Source organism: Labrus mixtus, chromosome 5 (assembly GCF_963584025.1).
Source record: "Labrus mixtus chromosome 5, fLabMix1.1, whole genome shotgun sequence".
Lineage (NCBI taxonomy): Eukaryota > Metazoa > Chordata > Actinopteri > Labriformes > Labridae > Labrus > Labrus mixtus.
The window spans coordinates 739956-759765 of record NC_083616.1 but is presented as its reverse complement, the minus strand read 5'-3'; the positions used below and the strand labels follow the sequence as shown (position 1 = coordinate 759765).

The 19810-nt window shown below is 43.6% G+C and overlaps 1 protein-coding gene and 1 long non-coding RNA gene across 2 annotated transcripts; both read right to left on the bottom strand.

The window, feature by feature from the left end:
• Positions 1 to 55: 55 nt before the first annotated feature.
• On the bottom strand, positions 56 to 15522 carry rad9b (RAD9 checkpoint clamp component B). The gene is made up of 11 exons (XM_061037947.1): positions 15489 to 15522; positions 14923 to 14993; positions 14356 to 14493; positions 5915 to 6029; positions 5607 to 5706; positions 5058 to 5164; positions 4751 to 4857; positions 3157 to 3221; positions 2759 to 2878; positions 915 to 1128; positions 56 to 471 (listed from the first exon to the last, which is right to left on the bottom strand). Exons 1-11 carry the CDS (start codon positions 15520 to 15522, stop codon positions 337 to 339), a joined length of 1206 nt encoding a protein of 401 aa, XP_060893930.1. The 3' UTR covers positions 56 to 336.
• Positions 15523 to 18100: 2578 nt separating this feature from the next.
• On the bottom strand, positions 18101 to 19809 carry LOC132973682 (uncharacterized). Its single transcript, XR_009673057.1, has 3 exons — positions 19538 to 19809; positions 19435 to 19457; positions 18101 to 18343 (listed from the first exon to the last, which is right to left on the bottom strand). It is a non-coding gene; the product is annotated as an uncharacterized LOC132973682 (long non-coding RNA).
• Position 19810: the final 1 nt, after the last annotated feature.

The window sequence follows — 19810 nt, the reverse complement described above, 5'->3', positions numbered from 1 at the left end:
GTGGCGTCTTCAAGAAGCCACACCCGTCCGTCATGTTTTCACAGTCCACACCAAGTGTGCAATGACAAACCAATCACACACTTTTACTGAGAGTTCATAAATATTAATTATAAAAACACAGAATTTTACAGCTTGCTGTCAAACTCTACAATCTGAAGACGATTTAAATAAAACAAGTTCGCTACAAACAACAGTCTTAAACATGTTAAGTTAATAGAAAAGTTTGATCCTACCTATCCAACCACATGTGAATGCTGCAGCTGCATCACAACACATTGCATCCTTCAATATGAGCTGAACAGGTTCTAAAGACACAGAAGAATGAGCTGTGAGCTCTCAGAGTGAAGGGCTGTCTGTGTCCTCCTCCATGTTCTGCTCCTCATCACTGTAGAACGCCAGAACAGGCGGTCTGGCAGCGCTGTCGTGGTTGTCCTGCTCCGAGGACACGGCCCTGAACAGGAGGGAGCAGATCTACAGAAACAGAAACAACTTCTGTTAGTGCACGGTGTTAAAGTAAAACATTTAAAGGAGCAGTTTGTAACTCTGATCTCTAGTGTTTAAAATGGGTACTGCAGTCCAAATTCAAAACATTGGAGAGAGCTGTCTCCCCCCGACCCCTCCTCCCTACAGCCTGTCCTCACAGCACACGACAAAATCAGATTCATTCTATGGTTTACTATTACAGTGTCCAGCATGCCGTTTTAACCCTGACGCCCTGTTGGACGAATAACGAGGAAGGAGGCGGCTCTTCACGGATGCTGTCTTTCCTCACTCAGCAGAGCTCGTTAGCTTGTTTTATAAAGTGGAGACATTGAACATGTCTGAAGTTTAAAACTAGGTGTTGTAGTTTATGGTGGGTCCTGAGGCTCGACCAGTTGAGAAACACTGAAAAACTACCTGTAACCTCTTGTTACCGTGGAGGAGGCAGGAGACGAGTTGGCGCTGCTGCAGTGATCCTCAGGCACACATATGCCAGCGGTGTGAAGCAGCGGCAGCATCAGAGCAGGTGGGACGTTCATCGGGCTGCCCTGGCTGGATGCTATCAGCTCTGTCACAGCTGGAATGTCCTCAGGCTCCCTGATGTTCGCCTCACATGAACCCATAGGTAGAACAGCAGCTTCTGCACACCTAGGAACACACACACACACACACACACACACACACACACACACACACACACACACACACACACACACACACACACACACACACACACACACACACACACACACACACACACACACACACACACACACACACACACACACACACACACACACACACACACACACACACACACACACACACACACACACACACACACACACTCTTAGCTAATCAGTTCCTGAGCAATGGTTAGACTGACCGCAGTTTAATTGTGGTGCAAACGGCCCTAAGTAAAATTCTAGTTATTTCTGTATGGGAACGAGTTGGTGAAGCTTAGTGTGTCTCAATGAAAGTAACTCTTAAGAGCCTTTCAGGGAGGAGTAGGGCGCAGAGCACAAAGCAACAGCGCTAGTCGCAAGGTGACAGAAACAAAAGTCGGGAAAATAGCTACTTGGATGCACAGTATGTTCGTATCTGTCCACTAACAAGAATAAAAGTCGGAACAGTCTTCTGCTGGGGAGGAGGAGACGAGGAGCAAAGAAGAAAAGGGTGTGTGTTGGTGAAATCCTCAGGGCACGACAGGATGTGGGAGAGTTTCGGCTCGTCCAGGAGCTGCAGCACTTCATGAGCACGCCACACATTAGAGCTCAGGAAAGTGGGACACTCTTTGTTGTGATCTGATCTTCCCTCCTATTGGACGCGCAGAGGTGATGTCACGGAGCCCTGCGCCCAAGTTGAAAATGTTTTAAATTCCACACAGCGCCTACGGACATCAAGCACAACCTTGCCGCCTGCTCTGCTCGGCGGGGAGCAGATATGCTCTCATTCAGCACAACACAGACAATAGTTTGGGTTTGAGAGCGGCGTGCAGCTCTCACTGCATCCTCTCTGAAAGGCCCTTTAGGCGTGTGCACAGGTGTAGGACATACGGACATGTCTGAGGCCGTGGAAACAAGGTGTATGAAATGTTAATGCAGAATAAGAGGAGAGGAACCCGCAGGAACGCTGTGCTACGGTTCTGACTTCTGACAAAAAGTCCTGTGAGCATGAACAAAGACATTAAGATTCAAACTGCATGTGTGGTTAGACTATGAGGGAGTGTCAAAAACATATGAGGTCATTCTTTTATACTAAAACTGACAAAAAAAGAACAAAGAGGGTAATAAATCTGTAGTAAGTATCAATGGGAATAACAATGTTGTGTAATAATGGAAGATAGGGTATCCAATGGTGACAGGAAACACCCAGAGCTGAAAAAGAGAGAGAAAGAGAGAGAGAGAGAGAGAGAGCAGGACAGCATGGCAGAGCTTCAGGGATTACAGACACTGACAGGCTTCTAACCTTACCCCACATGTTCCAGGCTTGGCCTATTTATCTATTTTACAGACACAAGGTTTGGTGCTGTAACACTACGCCCTCTAAGGAAGCTAAAAAAGGAAAAGCCAACGAGGGCACGCGGCCTAAGTGCCAACAGAGAGGCTCAGGTAGAGATCCCTGTGGGAAGATTCAACTCGACTCTGCTGAACATCGTCGACGGAGGTTTGAGAAAACTCATCGAGCTGTCTGGTCAAAAATCCCCCTTTAAGTAGAGATGTAATCCGTGCAGATCCCGATGATTTAAACATGATTTATAACACCTAAGTCTTGGTACCTTTGTGTAGCATCGGTCAGGGTCGAGGACTGAGAGGGGTCCTTGCTTTCGGGGTCATAAAGAGTGGCCAGCACCACAGTGGCCTCTAGGACCATATCCTCCACAGAGAAGCAAACAGGCCTGCAAGAAACATCAATACAGTTAGTCCTATGAAGTCCTGCGTTTTTAAAGTCATCACTATCTTTTACTATTTCATCACCGGTTCTGCTAACGTGGCTAAAGCGCTGGTTATAATCTTACTAAACCAGCCGCAGACAGGATCAATATTTTAAATAAAGATGTTAGTTTAGTGAAACACAACTGATTTTGGGGTTCCCGTAGCAGAGCTGGCTGACGTTAGTTTTTGTAGCTCATGATCAGAACTTTACTAAGTTAACAACAAACACACAAAAACTTACTTTCCAGTGGCACCGCAGTAGACCGACACTGGAAGACAGTGTGACTCTGCAAAGGACAACAGACCCTGGAAAACAGATCAGCCGAAATTCACAGGGTAAAGTTTGACTTAAGTGGATCCTTGTTCCAACTATGACATTTAACAGCTGATCCTTAAGGGTGCACTAACACTGCTCCAGGACTAACCAGGCCTGAGCATGGTTACCTCTTGAAAATAACGTCCAAATACAACCAGGGTCCGAAATTAACTTTTTGACTCACCTATCAGGCATATTATTTACTGGCCAAATTAAAAAACTGTGCTTCTCTGTCGCATACACATTTGTTACAGCACATTTAATTGAGAAGGTATGTTCTGTTGAATCAATCACCGATTTAAGTCACGGTTTGGATAATTTTATCAGATCAGGAAATTATAAAACATATATTTACTCCCCTTTTATTCTTTTAAAAGGTAGTAGTTCCCAGACGTGCTTGGCGGATGTTTATTTTGGACCCTGAACACAACACATGAATGGCTTTACATGATCATGAAGCGTGCTCGGGCAGACGCAAAAATAAAAAAAGGAACGCAGTGTTTAGTCTGTGTCCGAGTATCGGAGAACAACACAGAGAACATGACAGATACTTTACTGACTTTGTGTCTTATTCTAGTCAGATTCAGACAAAACACTCGATTAAACTTCATGTCTACATTGTGTACCCATGCTTGTGCTCGTACATGAAGAACTGTACCGAGCTGAAGCACACCCCTTCAAAGCGTGCCAGGGTTTTGAACTCTCGAACTCCTCAAACGAACTGGACTTTGGGGGTCAAACGTGCTCGGGCATGGTACAGATTGCAGCCACCTTCAGAGAGTATAAGAGAGATTAGCAGATTTCCTAAAACCAACAGGAACTAGAGGAGTAGTCTCTGTACTGTGGAGATTCACAGGAGGTAGTCCAAGTCTTTGGGGGCGGTGAATGATGCAGGTCAAGTCTTTTAAACTGGCCTAACAGATAATCAAACAAGTGACTTAAACTACGTTGATTTAGTCTCTAAGATTCAACGTTTCTGTTTCTCGTTTTCCCTGAGACACAAACGCACTCGTACTTGGCTTTAGATTGATACACCTCGTAATGAGGGATGCAATGTGCACAGCATGGGTTCCATGTGCGTCACGTCTGTCACACTATCTTTCGCTTCAGAGATGAGTCACAGCGAAGAGGTTAAAGTTTACATGGATAGGTTACAGAATGCTCCGTGCTGAGGCTCCATTAATACTAGAGAATCTGAGGCGCTCGTGGCGCAGTGGTTAGTGCCCGCGCCCCATGTATGGCGGCTATAGTCCTCCAAGCGGGCGGCCCAGGCTCAAATCCAGCCTGTGGCTCCTTTCCCGCATGTCATTCCCCACTCTCTCTCTCCGATTTCCAGCTCTATCCACTGTCCTATCTCTACAATAAAGGCACAAAAATAAATCTTTAAAAAAATAAATACTGGAGAATATTACACGTTACAGGACGAGACATATGACCTCTTAAATACTGCTGGGAACCCATTCACTCACATACTCTCATGTGACAGGAGAAAGGGAGATTCCAAAAATAACCCTGTTACCCTCAGCTCCTTCAGACAGAAGGTTATATCTGAGTCCATGCCAACGTGAAAGTAGTCGAACTCGTCGGGGTGTAAGGACATCTCCGTGTACATCATCTTCATGTGATCTGCGACAGAAGTTCATCCAAGTCAAACATCATCCTCACATCTAGTGTTTACCATGATGAGGTTAGACGATCAGACGTGTTGTAGTTACTTTATCAGTCGAGGTTGTCTCACAGCAGCTTTGTAAACACTTCAGGTCATTACACTGTCACCTACAGTTTGTGTTGGTTAACTGCCAAATCACGGTGTAACGTTAGCTCACCGTTTACAGCATCACAGTAGTTTTTCAGACCGACTCTCAGAGGAGTCATGGACAGAATGACTTCCTCCTGCGACGATGGAAAATGCATCACCATATCACCAAACAGCCTTCAAAAGTCGAGCAGAACAAAACACAACCAGAATCAAGTTGGCGTGTAGCTGACATGATTGACAGGTGGCCGCGGTGGAACAGTTTGTCAAGAGGCTTAAAACCGCCTCAGCTCCAGCTCTCAGCCTGTCGTTAGGTTGACTGAAAGTTAGACTGAGACAGCATTTCCAACATGGAGACCCTCTAAAGCCCCCTGCGGGAACAGAAGGGTGACGTCACTCAGGCCTTTAATATTTACAGTCTATAAGTGAGTGTGAGCTTCTGGGGGCGATGAGCCCAGGAGGAAGGGCCAAGTTCCTTTAACAATCCGGCTGAGAGAAGCCTGAATAGTTTGCATAAAAAGGGTTCACACTCAATCATTTAAATGTGCTCCTGAAGTTTGATTCGTTCATTATAAAAAAAAGAGTTTCTAACTTGATAGCACAACAACGAGCTGCTCACCTGGCAGGAGCTTTCAGCACATTAGGACAGAGGTGTGAGGCAAACACAGCCTGCAGAGCCTCACTCTCCTGGAAACGTAGGTTGTGGGTTTTAGTGATGCCTGTTACCAAAGCAGACAGGATATCTGGATCACACTGCCATCAAGTGCTGACAACATGCAATGCAGTGGCTGCAGCAGAGAGTCATTCTGGACAGAGTAAGACCACTGAGCAGATAAAACGTTCTTTGAAATAGTCTGTAAAAATGTGTAAAAGAATATGCCTTCATCTACTGAGAGCCTGTAATAAAATACATTCAGTGTTTCCTACCATGCCTGCAGAAGAACTGGATCATCACCTGGTCATCGGGCGAGCCGATTGATATCTGACATTGTTCCACATTACGCTCGATGGAATTTAAACACCGGAAAAGAGGAAGAACACACTGAAACACAAGTAAACATGATTAACACTCAACATGTGAACCATCGTCTTAAGCCTCTGGGGTCTATGATCGCGCCGGCGTGATCATGGAACGTGACGTCATCAAACCGCCGTAAAAAAAAAATTACGCTCTGGTGACGTCACGTGATCTGATCACCCGAAAGTGCAGACTTATACTTCCTCCCAGTTTTTATTTGACCTTCCTAGGTCATGTAAAACCAGAGATATGATAGTTTTAATTTCATGTAACAAAAATATTTTTACAAAATGGAAAAAGTGGTCGAATCAGCTGGTACCCGGAACCTGAAGTCACCGCGGGAACTAGCCGCGGTGCTGATTCTGAGTGGCGGGAGCGAGCGAGTGAAGACAAGTGTTTGAGGAAAAGAGAAGACAGAGTTTGATAATAATAATAATAAGAATAAGAATAAGAATAAGAATAAGAAGAAGAAGAAGAAGAAGAAGAAGAAGAAGATTTTAGATTTTTAAAAAATACTATATTTACATAATAAAGCTAAACAGGCAAACACATTATTTCCTCATATCCCCACAGCTCCAGGAACTTTTCCATGTTCCCCGTGGTCCTGTGGAAACAGAACTCAAGCCTTAGCCGGGCTTTAATGTTGCACCTCCACAAGGCCACCACATCAACATTAGGTCCAGTCTGTATCTTGTCTCGTCTTGTAATATAAATAGCTAGTTTCGCTTCACCAATTAAAAAGTTCAAAAGTTGGCACTTCAATTTAGTTTCTTTTCTGTAATGGATTCCACTGATAAAAACAGGACCTGAAAAAACAACACCAAAAGAATTAAAAACAACAGTTAAAAAAAAAAAAAACAGTAAGTCTTGTGCACTCAGAAAAGACATGAAACACATTCTCAGGCAGACCACAGAAAGGACATTTCATTTAAAATAACTGGATTAATAACAGATAAAAACGCATTAGCAGCAATAGCACCGTGTAAAATCCTCCACTGAAGGTCACCAGTTTGTTTTTTTAAAGGTGGTTTGTACAGAGTCCTCCACTGAGGGGCCTGCCCCCCGAGTCTGTCGGTCCACACAGAGACAGCTCGATCAGCCAGGTTCTTCTTATTTATGTTTTTGACACAGTTTTTGTAAAGAGTCTTTTGGTCCACGCTGTGCAGATTTAATGTTTCATTGTCTCTCACAGTCAGGAGGGGACCACTGAGCTCTGTGAACCCCGGGTTGAGGTGGAGGTCAGGGAACATGTCCGTGGGGTCAGGTTGAACCCCTCCCTCACTGCACAATCGGAGCAGGCTCTTCTCCTTAGCAGAGAGCTTCTGTCTCCACAGCTCCAGGCTTCTCTGAACCAGTCTGGCAGAACGGACCCCCAACAGAGAACTCACGGCTTAGATGTCAGAGAGTGCTGGTCCCGCAGAGTCCACCAGTTGTTTCAGTGACACGGTCTTTGTGCTACACAGCGCCCCCGTCAGTCCTGGTACGGAGCTGCAACACACATCCAGTCTGGCACCACAAACTGAAGGCTCCATCAACAACCAGTGCAGAGAGTTATACTTAAGTCGTTTCCAGTCAAATAAAGTGCAGGATTTAAAAACCCCTTGATAAAACCGAGGTAGCACACATTTTTAAATCAGTTAAAAACAGAGCAACATCCAGTCCCAGGTTATGAATATGAATATGCAGCTGGCCACATCCCTCCACACTAAGTCAGGAGGTCCTGTTAGAAACTTCTGAACAAACTGTAACCTGAAGGTGGATGTTCTACTGGCCAGGTGGACAAGGCCCTGACCCCCCTCCTCTCTGGATAAAAACAAAACACACTGTGGCACCCAATGCAAACCAGTCCAGAAGAAATTAATAATTTTGCTCTGGATCTGAGCCAACAGACCTGATGGTGGATCCAAACAGGCTAGCCGGTGCCACAGTAAAGAGGCTACCAGGTTGTTTAAAACCAGTACCCTGCCTCTATAAGACATCTGGGAATGTAGCCATCTCCACTTTGCTAACTTGCTCTCGACTTTTTCTGGTATGTTTTCCCAGTTCTTTTTTACAACATTTTCCTCTCCTAAAAAGAGGCCTAGGTATTTGAAGCCATCCCTTCTCCAGACCAGGCTTTGAGGGAGGACAGGGAGGCTTTCACACCACACACCAACAGCAACAGCTTCGCTCTTACTCCAGTTGACCTTGGCAGAGGACATAACAGAAAACTTATCACTTACACTGATTAATGTGTTTACATCTTGTTGGTCTTTTAATAAAACGACATCATCAGCATAAGCAGATAAAACTATATTGCTATTAAAACCAGGTAAAAGCAGACCATGAACAGTCGTACGGATCTTCTGAAGGAGGGGTTCCAGGGAGAGTGCATAGAGCATCCCAGACAGAGCACAGCCCTGCCGAACGCCCCCATGCACCCTAAAAGGAGCACACAAGCTACCATTAATCTTCAGCACACTCTCAATGTCAACATACAACACCTGGATCTTGGCAATGAGACCAGCGCTGAACCCAAACCTCCTCATAGTTTTCCAAAGGAAGCAGTGCTCAACACGGTCAAATGCCTTTTCTTGATCTAATGAGATCAAACCAGTATTCAAGCCTAATGAACTGCAGACCTCCAAAAATCTCGAATTAGATAGATATTATCTATCATTGGCACACAGTACGTCTGGTCCCCATGGATGACCTGCTCCATAGCTTCTCTCAGGCGAGTGGCGAAGGCTTTGGAGAGGATTTTGTAATCAGTGCAGAGGAGAGACACAGGGCGCCAGTTCTTCATCTCTTGTAAGTTTCCTTTTTTAGGCAAGAGTGTGATGACGGCCCTACGGCAGGACAGCGGGAGTGAACCAGTAGCCAAACTTTCATTACACACATCTAGATAATCATGAGCCAAGATCTCCCAGTAGGCTTTATAAAACTACAGTGAGTCCATCAATGCCCAGGGCTTTGCGGCCCTGCATGCTCTGGAGGGCTGTATACAATTCACGTACATCCAGAGGGCGCTCTAACTGGGAGTTGGTCTCCTCAGAGACCTGAGGTAGTCCACTGCAGAACTCCTCCAACAGCTCAACATTCTCTGTGTACTCACTCTTAAACAATGAGGAGTAAAACTGAACAGCTCTCTTCCTGATCTGGCCTGGTTCACTCAGTTCCTGCCCCGTGTCTGACAGCAGGGAGTGGATCAACTTCCTCTGCCCGTGTTTCCTCTCCAAGCTAAAGAAGAAGCTAGAGGGAGCATCCATCTCTGTGATATTCTGGACTCGGGACCGGACCAGTGCACCTTGTACTTTGGTGTCCAGCAGGTTGACTAAAGTCGTCTTTTTAGTTTTGAGGATTTCAATATATCCTCGATCTCCTGTGGACTCACTCATTTGTTCTAGTTCCACTACATCAGTCTCCAGGTCTCTAATAGATCTGGTGATATCACGTGTAACATTGAGAGTATGCTGTTGACACAGTAATTTAATTTGAATCTTTCCATGGTCCCACCACTGCCTTAGACAGGTAAACTCACTCTTCCTCTGTCTAAAACCAAAAATAATTTAGTGCTTCTCTAAAACTTTGATCAATAGTTAAAACTGAATTAAAATGCCAGTAGGCGCTTTTAGGTCAAATGTTTCTAATAAAAACACTACTTAAAAGCAAAGAGTGATCTGTAAAACCCACTGGTAAAATCTGACATGTTTTAAATATACTCAAATGATGCTTAAAACAATAAAAACGATCAAGACGAGCTAAGGAGATTCTGTTCTCATTAACGTGGGACCATGTGTACTGTCTGGAGCTTGTGTGCATCCTTCTCCATACATCCACCAGGCTATGGGAAGAGACCAGCTGCTTCAGAGCCTGCTGGGACACTGGATGGGGCTCTGCATGGTTACGGTCTAAAAGCTCCTTTTCTGTACAATTAAAATCCCCTCCTAAAAATACATAATCAGATGACTCACATTCCTTCAATTTTTCAGTGACTTTTAAAAAGAAACGCTTTCTCTCTGCACCGTTGTTTGGAGCATAAATATTCATAAAAACAATATTAAAATGCTCAAAAGCAGCTTGGACTAAAAGACACCTCCCCTGGATGACATGTTGCACCTCTAAAGACTTTGGAGTAAAAGACTGAGAGAACAGGATGCCCACTCCTGCACTCAGTGAGGTGTTAAAATGTCTTCCCCTCTCCACTCTCTGCACCAGTCCACTTTATTGATACTGTCACTGTGTGTTTCTTGTAAAAATAAAACATCAATGTGTTTAAGTTTGGCTGTTTCATATAAAATTGCTCTTTTTTCTCGCCTCTCTTGCTCCGTTCAGATTTAAAGTGCCGATTTTAAAAGTGTTCATGAAGGGTGAGAGGTTAAGAACAACATTAAAAACTGCTAACAAACTCAATAAAGTGCATAAATGTGCCATTTTAAAAATCATTAACAGATTTGTTTTACGAATTTTGAACATAACTTTCTTTAATCTAAAACCAGATTGGACTTTGTTGCTAATGTGATGTCTTGCTGAAGAATAGAATATACTTTTGTCAGGAAAATATTTTTCCAGGTTTACTCCCTTCATACACTTAGTCTGTAGAAGGTTTTAAACATTGTGACTGGATAGAGGTCTTCTTGGTTGGGTGGCTGACTGGGTGTTAAAAAAACCTCACTGTGGTCAGAGAACCAGCTCTCACTGTCACCGCTGTCTGACACCATGCTCCTCTCTACAGCCTGCTTACCTGTCTGCTTGCTAGCTTTTGCTGCTGCTAAAACATTCCGTCTCTTACTACGTCTCTTTTGTGGAGCTGATTTCAAAGAAACCTCTTGTTCCATCACCTCCACAGCTTCACCTGTCTCACCTGCTATGCGGACTTCACCTACCTGTTCAGCACACACCTCACTCACCTGCCTGTTAAAACCCCCTGCTACCTTACCTGTCTCACTTGCCTGCTCTTTCCTTACCTCACTGTTTTCTCCTCCCTGTTTATCACACACCTCACTTACCTTGCACACTTCAACTGTCTCACACACTTCACCTGTCTCACACATTACATTTTCCTTACATACTTCACCTGTCTGTGTCTCACCTCCCTCACCGTTCCTCCCAGCGACACCGCTACTCTCTCCCTCTCCACACAATTCAGTACTGCCACCTTTCTCTGGTTGTTTCTCAGAGATGCCGCTCTCCGCGACCGCACCACCTTCTGCCCTGCAGCGGCCGGCTGCCCTGCAGCGGCCGGCTGCCCTCTGGACCAGACCCTTGCACCTCCGGGTTCTGCGGCGGCGGAGCGCTGCTCCCCCGCGCCGGGCGGAGCCAAGTTGGCCCGTTTAGGACACGCTTTAATGCCATGTCCCTCTTGTCCCTCACCACAACCGAAACATTTCATATTTGAGGACGTTGCAAACAAAACATAATCAAAATCTTCCACTCGCACATGAAAGCGAATATTAAACTCCTCATTACGGTTGTTCAATATCATGAACAGTTGCCTCCGATGAGAGACAACATGTTTCAACAGAGGCGATTTACAGCCAGAGAAAACTTTTCTGATAGGCGACACCACCTTCCCATGTCTGGACAGCTCTCTGCACAGAAAATTATCACTAATAAACGGAGGGACATTAGACATAGTGATTTTTGTTGCAGGCAGAATCAGCGGTGTTACCTGCACAAACATCCCATTCACAGAAATACCAGACTCCACCAGCAGGTGTGTCTGTTCCACTCTCTCGACAAACATAACAACACATCCATTCATAGGCGCTGCAGACTTCACAGACTCATGTCCGATCAGCTCTCCCACAGCCAAAGCAACATCCTCCACGCTGCACAGAGAGCTGGTACCCACTTTGATGCCATGCTTCCGTGTCAGCTTGGAAAAAACCCCGCTGTTCACCATGGCGTCTCGAGACGCCGACCGGCCAGACAACACCTGGCCGGTAAAACCCACACAAAAAACCCCTAAAACTAAATAAACCCCGACAAACACTCAACTAAACAACTAACACCTACATCAAACTGTACAAAAAAAGAAAAAGACAGAAAAACTGCAGAAAAACGCACTCAAACGAGTTCAAACTCTCCTGCTCTTCCACTCACACTCCTCTCACAAGAAGAAGAAGAATTTCAAGGTGAAAATGCGTTCACAGCCCTCGGACTGTTTTATGAACTGGATGAGGCTGAGGGTGAGCCTATTTCTAGTTCATCATCTGACAAGGAGAGCACAGACGATGAAGAGGTGACTGATCCGTCTTTTGTCACCGGTGATGAGAGGTAAGGCAAACTTATCATGAATATATATATATATATATATATATTTTTTTTAGGCTTTTTATGCCTTTGATGGATGGATGGGACGGTGGATGGGGAGTGGGGAGCGGCGTGCGGGAGGGAGGCCACGGGTGGGATGTAAGCCCGGGCCGCCCGCTTGAGACGACAGCCTCCATGCATGGGGCGCGCGCACTAACCACTGCGCCACCAGCGCCCCCACTTATCATGAATATTTATGGCTTTCGGACTGTTTATTGCTCTATTGTAAACTTTATAAACCTGTTTTATATGCACAAATAGCCTATATATAGGTCTATGTGCAGTGTTTCCAAACACATCGACGATACCCGGGCGGCCCAAGTAGGCTATATTTACGACCTGTTATTATAAAAATTTTCATTTATTCATAAATATGCTGCGAGAGAGAGACCGGGGGAGAGAGAGAGATCGCGCTAAAAACTGGCATGACCCAGTACATGAAAGATAAACCCACCAATTGGGGGATAAAGCTGTTTGTGCTGGCCGACTCCAGCAACGGCTACACAGTAAATTTCAATGTTTACATGGGCAAAAAACACACACACAGTGCATGGGCTCTCATATGATGCTGTGATGAACTTAATTCAGCCATCCTACCTTGGCACCGGCTACCATGTGTACGTGGACAATTTTTACACAAGCCCCCGGTTGTTCCTCGACTTGGCCAACATGAGGTTTGGAGCCTGTGGCACATACAGGGACAACAGGAAAGGGTGTCCAAGTGGGAGAGAAAATCACCTCACCAAGAAATCAGAGAGGGGCACGGTGAGATGGATCAGGGAGGACCCCCTGGTCTTTGTAAAGTGGATGTACACAAGGGAGGTATCCGTGTGTTCGACAATCCATCCAGCAGTTTCCGGGGAGGTAGTCAAGAGGAGGGTGAAGGAGAAAGATGGACACTGGGCAGTGAAGAACATCTCCTGCCCCACCCCGATCATTGCTTATAACAAGTACATGGGTGGGGTTGACCTGTCTGACCAGCTGCTCCAGTATTATTCTGCCCACCGCAGAACCGCACCCTGTTTTTGCATCTTGTAGACATTGCCACCACAAACGCTTACCTCCTGTACACAGACATCAGCGCCTCAAATCAGGTGAAGCCCATGTCCCACAAGGACTTCCAGACTGAACTGGTGTCCCAGCTGTGTGGGGTGGACAACACAGGCGTGCCCACCAAGAGGAGTGCCGACCACATTCCGGTTCCCATTGCCATGGCAACAGATGCCAGCCTGAAAGCCACAAAAGGCCAAAGGATCTACCAACACTGCCACCAGGTGGCCAAAAAAGGCATCTCACTCCCTGGAAGTGCAAATCCTGCAATGTGGCTCTATGCGTTGTTGTAGACAGAAACTGCTTTGCTGAGTGGCACAAATAAAAAAAACAACGGTGCCCAATTGTATAAAGTTTGAAATATTTGTATATAGTGTGATTACATCTCAATTTTACCTTTTAGATTTTACATTTGCACTATCTGGAACTCTGGGAATACTAAGCACTGATGTGGCTGGTGTGTAATTTTGCACATACCGGTAATTTGTTTTGAACAGTTGCAGCTAACAAGGAAAAAAACACCTATAAATAAACATGTTTTTATGGGAAATATATTGTATATAGTCTTATTATATTTCAATTTTACCCTTATATGTTCATATGTACAACCTATGCAACCATTTTCAAGTTCCAAAACGTTTTGTTGAGCATGTTTGTGGCTTTTACTTCAATAAATATTTCAATTTGTAAACTCAGATTTGATGATTTTTGTGTATTTTTGGGCCCAATGTGTTAATAAAGTAGGTTAAAGTGGAAAAAATAATAGTCAGATCATATAGGTGAAGTTGTGCTGAAAAAAAGGATACCAAACATGGGTATGGTAAACATGTTTTATGTGGTATATAAAGAAAAATTCAAAAGTCTTCAAAAATGGGCAAAATATGCTCAGACCCCAGAGGGTTAAAGGAACAGTGTCATCATGTTTTATGTCATGAAATATTCTGTGTTCGTCCTGAGGAGTGAGCTGGAGCACTGTGCGGCTGAATTCCCTCAGTGACTGACATACCTTCATAGCCAGTTTGCATTTGACTGTTTCAGCGCCATGCTCTGTCGCGGGTCGCAGGTTGTAGTTCTTGAAGAACAGGGGAGAGAAGAGGAAGCAGGCGTACGCAGAATGAGCAGAGTTCACAGATCTCAGCGCCAGCTTTCAACACAAAGAGAAATGAGAGGGAGTCAGTCAAAATGCTGCTCCACGACGCCATGGACCCGGAGGTCGCAGAGGTTCAACCCCTGAAGTCTCAAAAAGTTTTTGAAAAAAATGTGTGCATACAAGTCAATATAATTTTTCTATTAGATTTATTGTTGTGCTTTTATTAGAGAGAGGGGGCCGTGGATAGAGTAAGAAATCCATTTAACTATTTACAACATATCTTGTGCGCACAGCCCAGGTTTAAATATTTTGCACTGACAAGATGTATGTTGTTTTTTGTTCTTTTTTACTTTTTGGGGCTTATGGGGAACAACTTTCATTTTATTAAACAAATAAATTGAGTAATAAAAGGGTTCTTCTTGGACAGGTACACGGCCTGGCTTCTCTCCTGGTTTAGGTTCGTCTTGTGTTGGTGCTGCTCACCCCTTTGACGTTTGGATCCAACCACAGTTCATCTCCGAGCCGGGACAAGGCATGAACTGCCTTTCCAAAAGCTGCAACACAGGAGTTACACATCAACTGAATGAAGTCACAATAGTCTATATTCCTTTATATTTTGTAACACTGGGTGGATATTAGGATTGTAAATACACTGGGATTGTTATTTATTTTATGGGGCAAACAAACTGGGGATAAGTTTGTATATTTGTTGGAATAATTTATAAACTAACATAGGGATAGGGTATATAAGTTATACGTCTTCCTTCTCCTTTTCGGACACTGTTACTTTGGTCTTTTTTTTGTTCATCTTATTTAAAGTCATTCATTCATAAATGCAGAGTTTCTGACGGCAGGTGAAAAACAAAGAGGCTAAATATGTTAGCTAACGGAGCCGACATTCAAGCTAGTAGCATCTCATTAGCATCATCGTGTTTTATTAAAGTCTCTCATTAGCTGCTAACTGTTATGAAGGCTTGAAACATATCTCTTATCATCATTATTATTAGTTTTCTAGTCGTGTTAAGCTGTAACTTCTACCCTTTACACACCTTTTACACAGTTTCCCTCCAGACGACAATTCATATTTGATAACGGACTGAAAATAATAAAGGACACGCACACTGCGCATGCGCAAAGCTGATCCTGGCGCGGATTTTTCTCTAATATACTACAAAAGGCTTTTGTCAAAAACAAAACAACACATTTTAAGATATTTAAAATTAAACCACGAAATGTAATTTTTCATGTCCTGGATTATATCCCGCACACTTGCTTAAATGTCACAAAAAGTTTTAATTCCGTCACAGTCACAACGAGGTTGTTCTTCATGTCATACTTTCTGAACTCACCTGAAGAACACCTCTGGTCGAAACGTTGTGATTGTGATGGAATAAAAGTTTTTGTGGATTTTGAGCGAAGGGGTTGCGGGCATATCTTCTTCCTCAGTCTGCTCTTTCTGAACTGTGAACTGTGTGTAAACTGCCCCCTTTTTCTAAGTTTGTGTGATAGAAAAAGGAAAACTTAAAACATTTATTTTATGGTTGTGAATTCACAAAAATCTTCTTGGGTTTTATTTCAAACTTGGATATCTGAAAAAGACTTAAAGTCACCAAACTTAGAATATAATGAGTCGGTTCCCTGGACTTTTTATGCCTTATCATCATTTGATATTAACTTTTTAGTTATGTTTTTGCTTGTTTTGTTTAAAAACGACATGAAACATCTCAAGTGGTTCCTAAAAAAGAATTTCAAATAAATAAAAATGTTTAAAAAAAAAAAAAGGAAACAAAAGTACAACACACTAACTATTTAGGCTAAACAAAAAAACAATATTTACACAAATGTAGATTTATGAAAGTCAAACCATGTTTTTTTATTTTCAGGAATGAATTAATAAACTTAAACATATACTAACACTAAACAAGTTTTAGAAATAAACCAAAATGTACAGATTTTAATTCCACATTAGTGTGTATTTTTTTAAGGTTTAATTTTGGGGCTTTTAATGCCTTTTAGAGACAGGACAGTAGAGTCAGATGTCTGTGAGAGAGAGAGAGTAGGACAGCCGTGGGGAATGACACACGGGAAAGGAGCCACAGGTCGGAATCGAACCCAGGCTGCCCGCCTGGAGGACCACAGCCTCCATCAACCACTTGACCACCAGCGCCCTCCTACAGATTAGACTCTGATTCTTCTTTTCTGTTTATTTGTGTGGTTTTAGTCCTCTAATCTTTACATCATGCTTAGTCTGTAATAATGTGCTTCTCATCGTTGTAACAGAAATACTTTGATTACAAATAAAGGAGAGGAAAGAAAATGAAGGAAGTCCTCCTCAACAAATGGTAAGGCTAAATAACAATCATCCATCATGTTTATGTCATACACAACTCCACTTCCTAATCAGTTGGTAAGCTGTGTAAAAGGTAATAAATTAAATAGAATACATTGAAACCTGAGTTTTAATAGTAGTCAAACATTGAAACTGGGAATTTGTTTTTCTCGTTATTTTCTTGAGGCCAACAGCACGTTTCATTAAAGAGCAGACCAGGTCCTGATTACCCCCCTTAGCCGAGCTGTCCTCTTCTTATAGCAACAAGAGTTCAGGAACTGAGGAGACACATGTCTGTAACTCTGGAAGTGTAATGTTTCCCATTCTTGCTTGATGTAGGATTTCAACTGTTCACAGTCTAGGGTCTCTATATTGCTTTATTTTAAAAGTTGGATTGAAGGAATCCTTCACTATGGAGCCATGTTGTTGTAGGGTTTGTCTTGTCTTGAATTCCCTGAAAAAGACATTGTCCATTTGGCAGCATGTTGTGAATCTGTCCTAAATCTAAAGGAGCGAAATGTCACTCTGACACCTAGTGTTTAAAACGGGTACTGCAGTCCAAATTCAAAACATTGTAGAGAGCTGTCACCCCCCGCAGCGGGACAATCTTGGGGTTAAGTGTCTTGAGTCTGCAGTCAGACATGTGACTGCAGGAGCTGGGGATCGAACCCCTGACCTTTCTGTTGAGAGACGACCGACTCTACCAACTGAGCCACAGCCGCCCCTCATTCAAAAGAGTATGGGCACACCCCTGGTGGAGACGCTGAAAACCCCGGATTATTTCAGTTTTTTTATTGTAAAACATTTCCTTGAATTGTTGCCCTTTTTTTCCAGCGCTGCGTCTCAGAGTGATGAACCCCTCCCTATCTTAACTTTAGACTCTTTGATGCTCTTTCTCTCTTCTCAAATGAAACACACAACTCTTTGTTTAAGTTTGTTTTTAATAGTTAAAGCCCACATACAAGATATCCTACACATCACAAATGCTAAACTGCCCATCGTGTTCGTCATCATACGATTTTTGGAAGTCTGACGGAATAAGCTGTGTCGCTACTGCTGCTCCTCTGTTGCCTCTCTGGCTTCACCTTCCCCACGTCTCTCTTCAACCTGACTTTCTCTCTAAGCGGATGATCCAAAAACCTTCTGCAGGAGGGGTTCTGTCCTGGGATCGATTAAACAGAACATGAGAAGGATGACAGCGGTTGAAGTCTACCTTTGAGATGTGAAGTATACACACCTGATTGGATGTATGTGTGCAGCACATTCAGATAGTGTCTCTTCATCTGCTGCCTCATGTGCTCTGTGCTGTAGACATTTGCTATACTGCAGTCGTAAGAGCTGGATGCTGACACAGGGAAAATAAATGAGGGGATCAGACTCTGCAGACTCACAGTCACCTGGCACATAATAATGAAATATGGAAAGAGAAATCTAAGCTCCAGCATGATGTGGTTACCTGTAAGAAGGGTACAGACATCAACGTTTGGGGGATATGTGAGGTCTTCATGCGCTGGTTGCTTGCAGACATATCGACGTGTGTTTCCCTCCCGAGATGACGTGGAAGAGATTCAAGACCTGCCACAGGAAACGTGTTACAAATAACTTCACCTTGTTCCTGATAAGAAAGATTCTCTGCTGTTAGCAGCACATTTTAAGAATAAAAGTCTTAGAGTGAAAACAAAATAAAAGTGTATAAAGCAAACAAAATGAACCAGACTACTGCAAGCTTTAATGTTCTCTATTAAAGGCAGGGTTGGTCATTTTCTAAAACTCTGTGCTCCCTCATAAGCCACGCCCCCTCACTTACATGAACGAGCGCCGTCCCTCCAGAAGTGGACCTCAGCTCATCTCTTACATTGTGTAGAAACTACGTCGTCTCATGTCTCATTCAGTGGTAAGTAAAGTCACAGTATAAACTCCTAAAGTCATCAGTGACGTGCTTTGAGTGTGAGCTAGAGCACACAAGAGGTAGAGAGCGAGCAGGGAGACAGGGAGGCGTCTGATTGGTTCATCAGATTGGTACCTCGTAGCAGACATTGGTCAAAGTTTTTACAGTCTTACAACTGATACAGATGATGGATTTTCTTTGTTCCTTTTTCAGAGAACATGAGTTATTAATTTCTGTCAGGACCTAAAGACAATTTACACCAGAATCTTAAAAAGTGGATCTGGAGGAAATGACCAACCCTGACTTTAATTGTTTTGGTCTTTAATAAATGTCTTAGAAGAAAGCTTTTTTAAAAGTTGTTTTAGGGCCTCTTGGAGTTATTGGATAGTACAGCTGAATAGAGAGGAAATGCCCGGAGGAGAGAGTGGGGGGTTCAATTCCCAGTCAGTATAACAGTTAGTGAGCACACCCTATGTACAGAGGCTATAGTCCTCAAGAGGGGGCTGCTCGGGTTCAAATCCGACCTTTGGCTCCTTTTCTGCATGTCATTCCTCTCTCTCTCTCCAGTTTCTGACTCTATCCACCGTCCTGTCTCTAAAATAAAGGCATAAAAAGCTCCAAAATAAATCTTAAAAAAATTAGCACTTAATATCATACCCCCTGATATTTATTTATCTTTCAAACTCAAGATTCAAATAAATGTATTGTCCATGACACAGTGAGAGAAAAAGACCATTTAATAACATGTGGTGAGCGTCTGAAGGATGACTAGACTCACCTCCTCTCTCGGGGTCCATAGACCTTTAAAAGAAGAATCTCAGTTTGAACAGGAAAGAATCCACCATCTGCATTTACAGTTTAAACTCACACTGCCACTTTACCTCGTCGACATGTGACCCCGGCCTTTTGTTAACACGTTTTCCATTTCCAGCTGCTCGACAAACGTGACATGCTTTTGCATGGTTAGTTATGATCAGGTACCGGAAAGGCTGCTAGCATCTTAATCAGCTGAGTACATGTTGCATCATCACGAACCCTCAGTGGGACATGGAGCCAACCCTGAAACCTGATGCCGTCCCCAGCGTCCAATTACAGATCAGAGGTCGAATAACCTTGAACCCAGAGATGTTCTCTAGTGTTGTGGTAGACTCAAA